This window comes from Natator depressus, chromosome 4 (genome assembly GCF_965152275.1).
Source record: "Natator depressus isolate rNatDep1 chromosome 4, rNatDep2.hap1, whole genome shotgun sequence".
Taxonomy (NCBI): domain Eukaryota; kingdom Metazoa; phylum Chordata; order Testudines; family Cheloniidae; genus Natator; species Natator depressus.
Genome location: NC_134237.1, coordinates 140,948,721 through 140,965,354, shown reverse-complemented (window position 1 = coordinate 140,965,354; position 16,634 = coordinate 140,948,721). Strand labels below are relative to the sequence as shown.

The following is a 16,634-nucleotide window of genomic DNA, read 5'->3' as shown; positions in this document are numbered from 1 at the left end:
CCTGGGGAAGCGGCCCGGGGAATTGCAGTGATAGCAATGGCAAAGGAATGCAGTACGGGACTGCAGTTCAGAGGATCCCTGGGCTGGGATCTGGAGTAGTGGGGGGGCCTGGGTCCCCCCCATTCACCACTGGGGAAGTGGCAGGACAACTGACTGCAGATACCACTGGGGAAGTGGCTGGACTACTGAGGAGCTAAACCTTCCCGGAAGGGGGAACATGGATAATGACACAGCCAGAGGGCCAAGCCCCAAAGAGGACGCTGCAGTTCCTGACACTTGCGACAGAGGCTGCAGGGAAGGAGGAATGGGGTGCAGACTGCAGATGGGGAAGTCTGCCTCGAGCTAATCCCCAGAATGACAAGGAGGAGGCACCAGTCCACCGGTGAGTGATACACACCATGACAGAGCCCCACAGCTGAGGGTGAATGGGGCTACAGTGAAGCTGCCCTGCTAGGCTGGAATGCCCTCTCTAACTGCAGAGCTGGCTCCAGTCTTCCAAGGTCTTCTAAACGACCCTCCAGAGAGCTTTCAAGATTCAAGTCTTGTTGTAACATGGGAAAATCATTATCACAGAGAGAGAGAGAAAGAGAGACTGGGGTGGGAGAAGAGATTGCATCTCTGGATTATTAACAAGCCTACATCCAATGTATCAGCTGAGAGTTTAATTAGAAATAAAAGCAAACGTCTGGGGAATGAGTAAGGACAAGAGTCAATGTACTGTCAGGAGCAACTCCAGGGCTTGGCCTGAGCAAGAGCACAATCTCCTTCCCTTACCTGTGCACTTCCTTGTGCTCTTCCCCTAAATGAGCCTTTCCTGGAGCTGCCAAGCCACATTTCACTTCTGCAGCACCCAAAGCCTCTCCCTCTGCTCTGGCATTTGGAGTCTCTAACACACATGTTGTGGGGATAGGACCATGCACATCCAAGGAGCATCTGAGGACAGGCTGGAGGGCCTTGAATGGCTCTGACAAGCCCTACAAGAAGCTGATTCTCCTCTTTCCCTTCTCACAGACTTTTTGGCTCTGGTTTTGGAGGTGAATTAGCAAGGCACCAGCTGCATTCACCAGCTTAAAACAGGATTTAGTCATCAAAAATCTACAATATAAAGACCAAACTACAAATCTTCAACTCAAATATTATTTCCATTTTAACATATGGATGTGAAAGCTGGAAACCCACTAAAAGTACAGACAGATGTCTAAATGCCTCCAAAAGCAAATGCCTCCGGAAAATACTAGGTATCAGATGGATTGAATTTATAAACAAATGCTGAGATTTTTCAGAAAGTTCAGCAACCCCTTAACGCTGTTACGTTAAGATAAGCTGTTACGAGCAGGACAGTGGGGTGGGAGGAAGTTTTGTTTCATGGTCTCTGTGTGTATATAATGTCTTCTGCAGTTTCCACAATATGCTATGCATCCGATGAAGTGAGCTGTAGCTCACGAAAGCTCATGCTCAAATAAACTGGTTAGTCTCTAAGGTGCCACAAGTACTCCTTTTCTTTTTTCTTTTAACGCCAAAGTTATTCAGAAATGAAGCTGGAAATATCTGAGGTGTGTTAAGAATGAAACCAAAGCATCTGCCATGGAATGTATGTCACTGGGCCGCTGAAGGACCATATAAAGGGGACCAATCAAAAGAATCCCTCTGTCAAACAGTTCTTAGAGGGAAAACACATGGGACTTAACAACACAGAGAATATCCAAAGAGTAGCTCAAGACAGACAGTGATGGCAGAGCCTGGTTCCTGTTCTAAGCAATGTTTGACAATGCAGGATGGATTCAAATTTAGAGGCAAAGCCCATTTTGAAGGTCCATTTCAAGAGCCTCAGTCCCCTCAGGAGTGATCTGCCAAGAACACCCCAACCACCTGCAGTGAAGGAGCTGGCAAAGACTTTCTAGGTGGTAATTGCCTCTGAGCACTACTGCAAAACTGCTTCCAGACAGGTCTGTGTGCCTGGTCTGTGTAGTTCAGATCCAGATCCAGCACTTTCCCATTGGCTTGGTTCTACATAGCACTTCTGAAGTCCATGGAGTTAACCCAAGGATGCCTGGCTCCTCCTGAGTCATCTCCAAAGGAGTGAGGAGTCAAGTAGCGCTGGCACAGTCAGGTTTAATCCCACAAGATTTGGGTTTTCCCCTTTCCCTGCACTCACTACCCCATGGCTCCCACTACACTACAGCCAGTAGGCCAGTATGGGGCACACTCACCTGCATCATGCTCCCAGTCTCATCACAGACACACACTGTCACCTCCACGTTCTTCTGCGTCTTCTTGTTCCCCTTGTCAAACTCACCCTGCACCAATGTGAGGTAAATGTCGTTCCTGATGTCCCCTGGGGAGAGCCACACACAGCGAGGTTGCAGTGAGGTCAGGCCTGAGCTGCTACCAGTGGCCCCAGCAGCCTTCAATGCTCTCCTACCTCAAAGCACATAGGACTATTCATAGGGATGGGCCAATGCTTTGGTTAAAATGAAAACAACCTCTCAACACACACACACACACACACACACACACACACACCCCTACAGTTTCACAGATTCCTCGAATTTAGAGCCAAGAAGTCCCACTAAGCCCAGCCCACTCCCAGTCATTGAGACCAGCAAAAATGGTTTCCTACTACACATTTACTAGTGTTTTGATATGGTCCCTTCATTTCCACCCTTACACCTACCCCTTTCAATAGAGGAGTGGCTGGCAGGCCAGCCACACTCAAATTCCTAGTGTAGGTCTCTCTATAAGGACAGGCAGTCTGATTTCCCCTCTCCACCTGCTTGGCCATTCTTCAACTGCAGGAATCAGAATAACCTCTGCGCTGTGCAGCTGAGGTGCCAGATACCCAGTGCTTCTGGGGTGTCCAAGACGAAGGCCTTTCACATGTTAAAGGGCTAGCAGCAGTAGGCCCATGAAGAGTAATTCTGGTTCCACTGCAGTAACTGCCAGTCATGATCTGATCTGGCTTCTCTTCCATTTGGCAAATCCCACTTCAGTTGCCTGTTCAGTCTAGCAGGTGTTGGGATGCTTTGGAGGAGCCCAACTTCCATCTGAGAAGAAAGGGGAATAAGGCATCCCCCATTCACTCTCACGCACGCACGCACACACACACACAGAGCAGTGACAGATTGCAATGATTTGGGGGATCTGTCTGTACAACCACACAACTGTTATGCTAAAAAGTAACTACATCCTGGGGGAAACCAGTTTTACTTTACCTTACCTCTCTGAAGGGAGGGGAGAAGTAGAGGGTGGACATTTACTAAAAGGCAGAACAAAGTGAGGTGTAGGGTGGGGAGGCATATAAACAGGAACTTAGAGAGAAACGCACAGGAAGTTTGGGCAGAAGGAAGACAGGCCATGGACTAGCCAAGGTCAAAAGAGGTATGATAACCTAGAGAAGAAGACTTTTTTTAGGACAAGCCATGCACTGGAGCAGAAGGATTTTGGTCCCCAACCCAAAGAATGCTCTGGAGTGGTGTGGAAACTAAGGCAGGGGAATGCATGTAGGGTTTATTATTTTTGTATGGACCTGTGTATTTCTCATATGATTACATAAAGACCATCTGTGTGTTAGAACCTGTGTGAAGTCTGTCTGTAGGTGTTATATGCTATGCTTACCACATGGCCCTGAGAGAATTAAACTGTAACCCAGAAGGCTCATGTCTTTGGGGGGATTCTGAGAGAGGGTGTTTTCAGTAGGATTCTGAAAGAGGATGTGTTTAAGCTACAGGGCAGCAGGAATCAACACTGGTTTCAGAGGGTTAGGCTGCTGGACCATGTGGTCACAGCTTTTGAGGGAGTGCTAGACAGAGGGTTTGCACTCTCAGAGTTTGCCTAGGAACCCCCAAGACTGGCATAGTGCCTGGGCTCTGTCACACTCTGGAAGCTTAAAACACTTGAGGATCCAAGAGATGGGATTCCCCTCCCAAGAATATGGTGGGTGGCCAGCAGAGAGAGCCTGACCAGATCTGTAACACAGGCGCACTAGATGGACAAAGAGTCGGGCTATTGATCCTGCTCCCCCATGCAGGTGGTAGGCAAAAGCCCTTGCTCTGGGGAGGCAAATCCAGGAGGATGTTGTGATGATGAAGTGGGAATTTTTTGTAATATTTTTATGATGCCCATGTGTGCCTCAGTTTCCCCTATGCTTTGCATTGTTACCTGGGGAAGTAGGGCTGGAGGGGCGGGGGAATGATTAAGCTTGCTCTCAGGGCAGACTAAGACGATCCCTCATTCTCACAGATTCTTGGGAGACAGGCCAGTCCTCGCTTACAGACAGCTCCCCAACCTGAAGCAAATACTCACCAGCAACCACACAACAAAAACACTAACCCAGGAACCTATCCTTGCAACAAAGCCTATTGCCAACTGTGTCCACATATCTATTCAAGGGACACCATCATAGGACCTAATCACAGCAGCCACACTATCAGAGGCTTGTTCACCTGCACATCTACCGATGTGATATATGCCATCATGTGCCAGCAATGCCCCTCTGCCATGTACATCGGCCAAACCGGACAGTCTCTATGCAAAAGAATAAATGGACACAAATCAGACGTCAAGAATTCTAACATTCAAAAACCAGTCAGAGAATACTTCAACTTCCCTGGACACTCCATTACAGACCTAAAAGTCACAATTATTCAACAAAAAGACTTCAAAAACAGCCTCCAACGAGAAACAGCAGAACTGGAATTAATCTGCAAACTGGACACCATTAAATTAGGCTCGAATAAAGACTGGGAGTGGATGAGTCTATACACTAACTAAAAACTATTTCCCCATGCTAATTTTCCCCCTACTGTTATTCTCACCTTCTTGTCAACTGTTTGAAATTGGCTATCCTGATTATCACTACAAAAAACATATTTTTCTCCTGCTGATAATAGCCCACTTTAATCGATTGGTCTCATTAAGAGTTGGTATGGCAACCCCCATTTTTTCATGTTCTGTGTGTGTGTGTGTGTATATATATATAAACACAAAGCATAAGGTTTCGTGGGCTAAAGCCCACTTCCTCAGATGCATGCAGTGGAAAATACAGTAGGAAGATATATCTTCCTACTGTATTTTCCACTGCATGCTCTGTATATATGCATGCCACTGCATGCCATCTGAGGAAGTGGGCTTTAGCCCACGAAAGCTTGTGCTCAAATAAATTTGTTAGCCTCTAAGGCAGAGGTGGGCAAACTACGGCCCATGGGCCACATCCGGCCCAGCCTTTGAGCTCCCAGCTGGGGAGGCTAGCCCCCGGCCCCTCCCCTGCTGTCCCCCCTCCCCTGCAGCCATGCCACCGCGTGGGCAGCAGCGAGCTCCTGCCGCTCTGAGCAGCATGGTAATGGGACGGTGGCGGCATGTGCACAGCGGTGCAGACGTTGGGTTCTTTGTTAGGCCTGTCCTGTAGTATCAACAGATTGATAGAGCCAGAAGAGTTCCCAGAAGTCACCTACTACAGGACAGGCCTAACAAAGAAAATAACAGAACGCCACTAGCTGTCACCTTCAGCCCCCAACTAAAACCCCTCCAACGCATTATTAAGGATCTACAACCTATCCTGAAGGATGACCCATCACTCTCACAAATCTTGGGAGACAGGCCAGTCCTTGCCTCCAGACAGCCCCCCAACCTGAAGCAAATACTCACCAGCAACCACATACCACACAACAGAACCACTAACCCAGGAACCTATCCTTGCAACAAAGCCCGTTGCCAACTGTGCCCACATATCTATTCAGGGGACACCATCACAGGGCCTAATCACATCAGCCACACTATCAGAGGCTCGTTCACCTGCACATCCACCAATGTGATCTATGCCATCATGTGCCAGCAATGCCCTTCTGCCATGTACATTGATCAAACTGGACAGTCTCTACATAAAAGAATAAATGGACACAAATCAGATGTCAAGAATTATAACATTCATAAACCAGTCGGAGAACACTTCAATCTCTCTGGTCACGCGATTACAGACATGAAAGTTGCTATATTACAACAAAAAAACTTCAAATCCAGAGTCCAGCGAGAAACTGTTGAATTGGAATTCATTTGCAAATTGGATACAATTAACTTAGGCTTGAATAGAGACTGGGAGTGGCTAAGTCATTATGCAAGGTAACCTATTTCCCCTTGTTTTTCCGTACCCCCCCCCCCAGATGTTCTTGTTAAACCCTGGATTTGTGCTGGAAATGGCCCACCTTGATTATCATACACATTGTAAGGAGAGTGGTCACTTTAGATAAGCTATTACCAGCAGGAGAGTGGGTTTGTGTGTGTGTGGGGGGGGGGGGGCGTGAGAAAACCTGGATTTGTGCTGGAAATGGCCCACCTTGATTATCATACACATTGTAAGGAGAGTGATCACTTTAGATAAGCTATTACCAGCAGGAGAGTGGGGTGGGAGGAGGTATTTTTTCATGCTTTGTGTGTATATAAAAAGATCTTCTACATTTTCCACAGTATGCATCCGATGAAGTGAGCTGTAGCTCACGAAAGCTTATGCTCAAATAAATTGGTTAGTCTCTAAGGTGCCACAAGTACTCCTTTTCTTTTTAAGGACTGAGAGGTGATCAACAGCGAATAAAATGTGGCTCTGGAAGAAGCTTGCTGCTCTCTACTGGGACCCACTAAGAAGATCAGAGAGAGAGAGACAGAGGCTGAATATGGAGTTCACTACAGCTTGGCTGGTGAATTGTGGCTTGACCAGACTGCATGATGCTTTAACCTTTATGTCTCTGTGCTAACCTAAGGACTGTGTCCACTTGACTAATAAATCCTACTCTGTTTTGAAAATGCTGTTTGAGTGTCCCTACAAATACTTGCTGGGGTGCATGCATCTCTGAAGAGTGGCCAGGAGTCTATCTCAGCTGGACTTGCTGAGCAGTGAGAAGCAGGAGTGCTGGAAGGCAGAGGCTCAGTCTTGGAGTGGGTGAGGCTGTGTGGCCTATCATTAAGGAAGAGTGGGTCCCCTTGAGGGGCTGGCACACTAAAAAGGTTCCTCCAAGATACTGCTTAAAAGCTGGAGCATGGATTAATGACCAATGCCACAAGGACTTTGGGAGACAGTAGCTGAGGATGAATCAGGATAAACTTACTAACCTTAGCCTGAGGTGCCTTCTTCACTCACCTGGCATGATAATTTCTGGGAAGCCTAACTTGCGGACCACAACTGTGCTGCGGTCCACCAAGTGAGGATGATCTTTCCGCACCTGATTCAGGTCTCCCCACAGCATTTTCAGAGACACCCAGAACCCTGGAAAGGAAGGAGAGGAAAGGGATGTGACTGTACTTTGACCAAATAGAGTCCAGTGGGTAGCTCAACCAAATGCTCAGCCCACACCCCAGTGTAGATGTCTATCCCCATCTCTGCATAGACAGGTCCATTTCACAGTCCTAGGACATGCTATTCAGGGCCCCATGTTAGAAAGTGGCTTCCATGGTGTTAAACTGAGAAAAGTTGTCTCCATCGAAGGCGTGTAGCTCCCACTTATCAAGTGGTGTGAAGTTTCGGGGTCCTGGTAGGCTCTTCACTAAACTTGGATGACCTGGTAGCACCAATTTCCAAAAATGCGTTCTCTCCCTCCAGCTCATTAGGAAACTTCGTCCCTTCCTCCCAGACAAGGACTTTGCAACAGTGATCCATGCATTTGTCTCCGCCAGGCTGGTTTACTGTAATCAGAAGCTGAACGTGACAATGATACGCAGGTTCTATCTTGTGCAGAATTTGGCTATCCACCTTCTCCACACTCAGTCTGCTGTGAGCACGTCAAGTCTGTGCTCAAGTCCTTCCCAGTCAGACAATGCAGATCACAAAGCCAGGACAAAGTATGTGAGAACTGGGGACAAAGCATTTTCTGCCAAAGGGATCCAGCTATTGAACAATATTCCACAGAAGATCAGATGCATCGTCTGACCATTTAGGAAATGTTGCAAAGCCTTTGTGTATGAAGTCTGAGAGTCATGTACAGTGGACAGGCTTCAGTGGTATAACAAAGCCCCAGAGGGCCCTGATGCAGGAATAGGGTAGGGCTCCTCTCCCCAATTCCAAAATCTACAATTTTGCTTACCCACATCATCACAGCCCCCAACCTACCCCACTTACCCCATCTCCAATCCTTTACCCACTGCCTCCATGAACTTCTTGCTGGCCCCTCTCCTCCCCCACCCTGTCCCTGATGCCCCACTCCTATCCTGGGCTAGGATGTCTCCTCCCAATCCAAGCTCCCAGTGACTCCCCTTGCTTATATCATCTGCACTGCACTCACACAACACAGGTTGAATCTGAATGACGAGCGGCATTGCAACCGGGCACATGGCGTCTCAGCACCACTCAGGTTTGGCCCAGCCTCTCCTCCATCATAACGAAGGTCCGGTTGAGGCAAACCTGAGTGGTGCTGTGACCTCGTGCACCAAGATGCAACACCATTCACTCAAATTTAGCCCAACCACCCCTCCATCATTTGGCCCAGCTGCACCTCTGTCCAATGGAGCGGTGGTGGGGTCAAATTTGAGTGAGTGGCATTGCAACCCCATGTGCCAGGTGAAGTGCCAGAGCATTGCTATATCTGGTTAGGCCCCCGTAACCTCGTGGGCCCATGAGCAGTCTTGCACTATTCTTACACCACTGAACAGCTTTCTCAAAGACCTCTTTTAAAAAAAAAATTATTTTTTTTACTCTGTTAAAGGAGAAGTGCCAGAGACTCCATTCGTTGCACTGGGCACTTCACTGTTGCAACTGATTTAAGTGGAAGGTGTTCAGATAGCATGGTGATGGGCAGCAGGATAAAACCCTGATAAGATAGATCGGCCACCCAGCTATGGGAGGAGGAGGCGTAAGGCCCTTACCTTGTCCTTTGTGGTTAATTTCCTTCCCCTCCACCGCTTTCTTTATCATGTTGTGAAGGAAATCGTTCTCAGCAGCTACCCTGAAACACAACAAGAGCACATAGGGAGTGGGGCTCAGCTCCGTCCAGCTAGGGAGGGGGACTGTGGGGAATTCCCCTGCTTCCCCGCTCTGCAGAAAGGGATCTGGGAACAGGAGCATGCGAGTGCAGAAATGGTTACTTTGTTTACTTGTACAGTAAGTGTGATTCTGTGAGATACGTTGTGCACATATATCTTCCACAGCAGCGTTATGTGCACCCAGTGCACTTGAGCCAGAGATATCTGGTCAGCACCCATTCTGATGGCACATGCACACAGCATGTTCTCATGCCTCCAACAGTGGGCATGAAGAGCAGAGTCACCCTGGCCCCCTCTCAGTTCCTTCATACCAGAATCCAGCTGACATTAGACCAGGGGTTCTCAGACTGGGGGTCGGGACCCCTTAGGCGGTCATGAGGTTATTACATGAGGGGGTCGCGAGCTGTCAGCCTCCACCCCAAACCCCGCTTTGCCTCCAGCATTTATAATGGTGTTAAATATATAAAAAAATGTTTTTAATTTATAAGGGGGGGGTCGCATGCAGAGGATTGTTATGTAAAGGGGTCACCAGTACAAAAGTTTGAGAAGCACTGTGTTAGACTCCCAAGTAGTGGGGATGGAGCGAGGGTCATGGAATACATATGTGTACAACACATCTCAAAGAACAAGTTACTGTGCAAGTAAGTAACTGTTTCTTCTTCGAATGCTTGTGCACATCTGTATTTTACTCTAGGTGGTTCTCAAGCAGTAGTCCAGTGGTAATGGAAACTTGGAAGTCACTTAAACATGGATTGAAGAACAGTCTCTAAGGTACCACAAGTACTCCTTTTCTTTTTGCGAATACTGACTAACATGGCTGCTACTCTGAAACCAGACTTTCCAAAGTTGGCATTTGCTCTGGATGCTTCCAGAATTGCATAGTGCTGTGTGATCATGTGACCAGAGGACCACATTGCCATTCTGCAAATGGCCATAATAGGGATATTACTGAGGAAGGCCACTGAAGTGGCTGGGCTCATGTAGAATAAGCAGTACCTCTTTTTGGAGTGACGTTTGCAAAGCTGTAACAAATCCGTATGCATAAAGAAATCCAGTTAGATATCCTCTGGGCAGTATTTGCTCTCCTCTTCATCCTCTCAGCCTATGGGAGAGGATCTAAAAAGTTTAGTCCTGTCAATGTAAATGATAGGGCCATGCAGACATCCAAAGTATGAAGCCTCCCATCATCCTTATGGACGTGTGTGTGGCTTGGGAAAGAAGATTGGTTGGTGGAATTCTGATTCAGATGGAATTCTGATACCACTGTGGACAGAAATTTTGGACACGGTTGCAAGGAAACTTTGTCCTTATAGAAAACTATATATGGGGGACCCATCAAAAGAGCCTGCAGCTCTCTAACTCTCCTAGCAAATGTTATCAATGATGTAATCATATCATATGAAACACTTTATCTTGGGAGGATGTTAAACAACAGCTATTAAAGTTAGACATTTTTAAAATCAGCAGATCCAGATAGGTTGCATTCAAGAGCCTTAAAAGAGCTGCCAAGGAGTTCATTGGACCGTTAATGTTGATTTTTAATAAGTTTTGGAACACTGGGGAAGTTCCAGAAGACTGGAAGAAAGCTAATGTTATGCCAATATTTTAAAAGGGTAAATGGAATGACCCGGGTAATTATAGGCCCTATCCCTACCCTCTAGCATATCTACCTCTCCCCATAGCTTAGTGTCCTCTGTGAGGAGCTGTGCCAGTTAGAGTAGCTGGAGGCATAGTGTTAGATATTTTCATCAGTAGCAGGTGCAACTCTGGTAATGAAATGAGTACTGGTTCTCCTGACTGCCATCCACCCAGATACAAGGAGAGAACTGGGGAGTCTGGGAGGGAGGTGGTCTATCAACGCATGTGGTGTTGATGGTACCAAAAAAGTGTTACCAAGAAGGCTGGCACCAGATAGGATGTCAAAGGAGTCATTAGTACCAGGCCTGCCAGTGGAGCACAGATGCTGCACAGTGCAGGTGTAGATGGTACCAAAGTTACCAATATCGAAGCAGAAGGTGGCAGTATGGAGCATTTTGAGGTAGGCAGCTTAATGTCAAATCAAGATAAATTCTTGGCCGGTACTGGAGCTGCATGTTAGCGGACTAAATGGATGCTACAGATGTCCCCCTTGGACTTTGAGTTGCGCTTTTTCTTAATGACATTTGGGGATTTAGAAGATGGCCCTGGAGAGGGTGCCTGGTGTTCTCTTCTATTTCTGTAGTTTGTGGGGATATATTCCACACTCAGGTCAAGTCTTTGGTATCAGCATAGCTACTGGAGATAAAGAGGCTGCCGGGGCACTCCTGTACGACTCATAATACGGGTGTTTGGTACTAAAACAACCACAATCCAAGTATGGATGCATGGATTTTTCCATCAGGTAATTCAGAGCCTAATCTCTATTTTTCCTTGGTTCTTCTTGTGAAGGACCTATATATGGAGCACCTCAGCAGGATGTGTCCTTCTCCCAAACAAACTAAATACCACCTATGTCCATTTAAAAACATCAGCCTGACATGATGGGTAGTGTTTAAACCCTGGTGATTTTTTAGCATATGTGCTGAGAAAACAAACAATTTGGTACTGAAATACTACCCAGGGGACAGAATAAGATCTCTCACAAAAACAAAGAAAAAAAAGAAACATCATTAGAAAAAATCACTATCTAAATACTAACTACTATGCAAACTACTTTATCAACTATATACAAAGGCTGATAAAAGTTAAAAACAGTGTGTGACACTTTTTAGGGTTAACCAAGGTGTCTGGCGTGAATTGCTTATGGCATGAGGGAGTCTTGTCTGTGGCAACCAGGGCAAGTTCTCCCAAAGCTATCAGCTGCAGGCACCACAAGCACTCCACTCCAAGCTAGCTCAAGCTTCACACTTTCCTTCTGCCAGCTAGCAATTTATACACCCCGCCTTGTTATACTCAAATGCCCCGATCCTTATCTCCTGGACACCCGCAATGTATGTGACGCTGTTGCAAAAAAAGCAAATGCAATTTTGGGTTGCATTTCCAGAGATATAGCATGCAAGTCACGGGAGATGATAGTTCCACTCCACTCAGCGCTGGTTAGGCCTCAGCTGGAGTACTGTGCCCAATGTTGGTCACTGCGGTATAGAACGGCTGAAGAGAAACTGGAAAGGATCCAGAATCAAGCAACAAAAACAATCAAAGGGATAGAATTGAAGTCATATGAGCAAAGGCTGAAGGAACTGGATATTTTAGTTTGAAAAAGAGGAGATTAAGGGGGGACATGATAACAGTCTTCAAATACTTGAAAGCCTGCCAAAAAAAGATGGAGAAAAGTTGTTCTCTTTTGACAGAGAGGGCAGGACAAGAGGCGATGGGTTCAAACTCCAGCACAGCAGATTTATATTAAATCTCAGGAAAAACTTCCTAACTGCAAGAACAGTAGGACAGTGGAACAGACGCCTAGGGAAGTCGTGGAATCTCCTGCACTGGAGGCTTTCAAAAGGAGGCTGGAGAGCCATCTGTCTGGGATGGGTCAGACACCATGGGTGGCAAATTCTATGGGCCCGTGGTGCCCGGGCACCAGGAATATTCCTGTCCCAGAGGCCCGGCTCCAGCAGAGTCAACAGTGTGCCCTTGAGTCAACAGTGTGCCCTTGTTGCCAAGAAGGCCAATGGCATTTTGGGGTGTATAAGTAGGGACATTGCCAGCAGATCGAGGGACGTGATCGTTCCCCTCTATTCGACATTGGTGAGGCCTCATCTGGAGTACTGTGTCCAGTTTTGGGCCCCACACTACAAGAAGGATGTGGAGAAATTGGAGAGAGTCCAGCGAAGGGCAACAAAAATGATTAGGGGACTGGAACACATGACTTATGAGGAGAGGCTGAGGGAACTGGGGATGTTTAGTCTACGGAAGAGAAGAATGAGGGGGGATTTGATAGCTGCTTTCAACTACCTGAAAGGTGGATCCAAAGAGGATGGATCTAGACTATTCTCAGTGATAGCAGATGACAGGACAAGGAATAATGGTCTCAAGTTGCAGTGGGGGAGATTTAGGTTGGATATTAGGAAAAACTTTTTCACTAGGAGGGTTGTGAAACACTGGAATGCGTTACCTAGGGAGGTGGTGGAATCCCCTTCCTTAGAAGTTTTTAAGGTCAGGCTTGACAAAGCCCTGGCTGGGATGATTTAGCTGGGGATTGTGACGATGTGACGCAGCAGGGAGGGGGGAGTGTTGACCTGGGAATGTGCCCTGGGGGTGGGAGACCTGAGAGCCTGTCACCTGAGCCAGGAGGGGGAGGGGGAGATAACACCTCTGCCCAGGAATGTGAACAGAGGCTGCAGGAGGGAGCCTGCTGGGTGGGTTTAGTTTCAGTTTGGGGCTGGGTGGAGGAACACAGGGAACCCCAGGGCTGGGGTCTAAGCTCCCTGCTCCCCCAGAAGGACTTGACTTGAGGGGTCCTGGGTGTACCCACAAGCTCTGTTTTGGACTGTGTTCCTGTTGTCCAATAAACCTTCTGTTTTACTGGCTGGCTGAGAGTCTCAGTGAATCCCAGGAAGAGGGGTGCAGGGCCTGGACTCCCCCACACTCCTTGACAGGGATTGGTCCTGCTCTGGGCAGGGGGTTGGACTAGATGACCTCCAGAGGTCCCTTCCAACTCTGATATTCTATGATTCTATGATTCTAAGTTTCCCACCTCCCCCCGCGCTTCTCCCGGCCCCACTTGCCACCCCTGAGCGATTTAAAACCCGCCGCCACCCAGCAGCGCAGCGGGGCTGAGCGGCTTCCTGCGCGCTCACTCCACAGGTCCTTGCAGCCTGTGTGAGGGGGTTGTGCCGCTGCGCGCTGCCCCCGCCCCAAATGCCCCTGCGGCCAATGGGAAGCTGCAGGGGCGGTGCCTGGAGACAGCAGCATGAGGAGACCCCCCCCCCGGCCTGCCCCGCCTAGGCGCCGCTGCTGGAGGGGGTGCCCCAGGTAAGCATCTAACCCCCCACCAGATCCACTTTGAGAGCCTGCACCCCTCACCCCCTCCTGCACCCCGCACCCCCCAACTCCCTCTTGCACTTCCACCCCTCCCCTGCACCTACTTTTGTCCCCAAACTCCCCCAGAGCCTGCACACCCACCCCCTCCTGCACCCCCGCCGCCTGCCCAGAGCCTGCACACAGCACCCAAACTCGTTCCCAGAGCCTGCACTCCAGACCCCCTCCCCCACCCAAACTCCCTCCCAGAGCCCGACCTTTCACTCCTTCTGCACCCAAATTCCCTTCCAGAGCCTGCACCCTGCACCCCTCCTGCACCCCAATCCCCTGCCCCAGCCCAGAGCCTGCACCCAAACTCCATCCCAGAGCCTGCACCCCAGACCCCGTCCCCCACCAAGCTCCCTCCCAGAGCCCGACCCCTCACACCCCCTGCACCCAAACTCCCTCCCAGAGCCTGACCTCTCACCCCTTCTGCACCCAAACTCCCTCTCAGAGCCTGCATCCCCACCCCCTCGTGCACCCCAATCGCCTGAACCCCAGACCCCCTCCCCCACCCAAACTCCCTCCCAGGGCCTTAGGCAGGTGTGTATGGGGAGTTGGGGGTGGGGGGTTCTGGGCACCACCAAAATTTCTACAAACCTGCCTCCCCTGCCAGACACAACAAATCCTGCTTCTCGCCGGGGGTTAGACTAGATGACCCTTTGGTCCCTTCTAGCCCTATGGTTCTATGATTCTACACCTATCGGCTGCCTCTGTGGAAGCAGCACACCCCAGTTTACTGGCTTCACCTCAATTCAACACTCTCCTGAGCTCCGCGGCGAACAGCAGAGAGGCTAACAGAGGTAGTTTGCCTGGGATCTTTCTGAGAGGAGGTACGCTAAGGGCTGCATTAGGGGGGCTGTGTTGGTGAGTATCTGAGTGTCTGTTGTGGGGACAGTTTGACCGTGTGCTTGCTTGATTGTTTGAAAAGTGTGAATTGGGAGTGCTTTGTTCCAGGTGAGCCTTGAGTGGGCCTCACTGTTATAAAAAGCCAGTCAGCCAGCTGAGTGGCGAACAGCAGAGAGACTAACAGAGGGAGTTTGCCTGGGGAGAGCCCACTGAGGCTTACATCTTGCCGGCTTCTCTGAGTAGTTACTACAACTCCTGAGGAAGCTCGTAGAAGGAAGGTAATATGGATGGTGAGCGTTCAGCTGTTGTGACCTGCACAGGTTGTGCCATGTTTGTCTTTCTTCCACAGGACAGGAGCGACTTTGTCTGTACAAAGTGCAAGCTGGTCTCCATATTGGAAGAGAAGGTTCAAGGTCTGGAGAAACAGGTATCAACCCTGCGTTGCATAAGAGAAACTGAAGATTTCCTGGACAGACGTCAGGATTTGCTTCTACGGACACAACGTTCTGAAGATTCAGAGCAGGCTGCATAGCGGGGACAGAAGGACGGTGAAGAAATTTGGCAGCATGTGACCTCCAGAAGAAGAAAGGGGAGCGTCCATGTGTAAGGGGACTGTTGCCCCCTTACTAACATTCAGTGGGGGTGTTTTGGTTGGCTAGCTCCCAGTACTAAAAAGGGGGAAGGGTCGATGGGGAATCAGGACCCTGAGACTGACAGCAACCAGGAACAATGGGGAGAGGCCAATGCTCCAGGTCAGCCGGAATGACAGGGCGAGCAGGCTAATCAGAGAGTCAGGAGGCCAGGGAGGTCCCATCCTCCGTGTGAGCTGGATTTGCCTGGCTCAGACAGAGTGGGGCCGAGCTAAGGAGAAAGCAGGGGCCTGAGCTGAGCTGGGGAACAGAGCTGGGCCAGATCCAGAGGGACCAGAAAAGCAGCCCAGAGAGAGCAGACCCTGTCCTGGGAGCAGAGCTGCAGCCCCAAAGCCAGAGGCACAGCCCAGAGAGAGCAGACTTGCCCTGGGAGCAGAGCTGCAGCAACCAGAGCCGGAGGGGCCAGAAAAGCAGCCCAGGAAGCAGGTCAGTGCTGGGAGCAGAGTCACAGAAGCAGCCTGCAGAGCAGACCTGTCCTGGGAGCAGAGCTGCAGCAACCAGAGCCAGAGGGGCCAGAGAAGCAGCCCAGGGAGCTGGAGGCAGAGCAGCAGCAGTGCTGAGACAGAGTGGTGTAGCTGGGGCTGGAGCAGTCCGGAGCTGGGTGGGGTGAGCAGCTGGGAAGAGCGAGGGGGACCCTGGGCAGTGGGCCCAGCACAGGGAGACGCCTCAGCCAAGGGGCTCTGCAGGCCAGGCTTGGATCGTAACCCCGACAGGGCGGGAGCGACACTGGGAAGAAGGGTCCTACCACTTAGAGCCTGAGAGCGTGTGGCCACCACCAGAGCAAGTGTCCGACCCACAGCATCCCTGCAGCACAGCCAGGGCCTGAGAAGAAGGCCTGGGACTTACAAGGAACAGACTGTGAACTGCCCTGACGTTCCAGAGATGCCGTTTGTGATGTTCCCTGCCACAGGGCGGGGTGATGTGTTTCCTTTAACCTTTCCCATTTTTTCTTATTCTTTTTAAAATTAATTGTTGATTAAATAATTTGCATTTGCTTTAATTTGTATGTAATGGGTCAATGGGTAAGAGAAGTGCCCAGTGCAGAGAGAGTACCCCGGAGTGGGGACACCCTAGCCCCTGTCCTAGGTGACCACAGCAGGGTTGGGGATCGAGCCCCGCAGAAATCCTGGGCCCAGCCTTGTTGGGGTTACGAGGACTCTGCCGGACAGGAGAGTG

At 49.5% G+C, this 16,634-nt stretch overlaps 1 protein-coding gene across 1 annotated transcript in view; it reads right to left on the bottom strand.

Moving 5' to 3' along the window:
• Nucleotides 1–16,634, bottom strand: part of LOC141986946 (dedicator of cytokinesis protein 2-like) — a 334,430-nt gene that overhangs the window by 264,542 nt on the left and 53,254 nt on the right. Inside the window, exons 12-14 of the mRNA XM_074952036.1 lie at nucleotides 8,845–8,924; nucleotides 7,127–7,252; nucleotides 2,211–2,335 (exon numbers count right to left, since the gene is read on the bottom strand). Of these exons, the coding sequence (XP_074808137.1) occupies nucleotides 2,211–2,335; nucleotides 7,127–7,252; nucleotides 8,845–8,924 (331 nt within the window). The remainder of the gene's footprint in view (nucleotides 1–2,210; nucleotides 2,336–7,126; nucleotides 7,253–8,844; nucleotides 8,925–16,634) is intronic.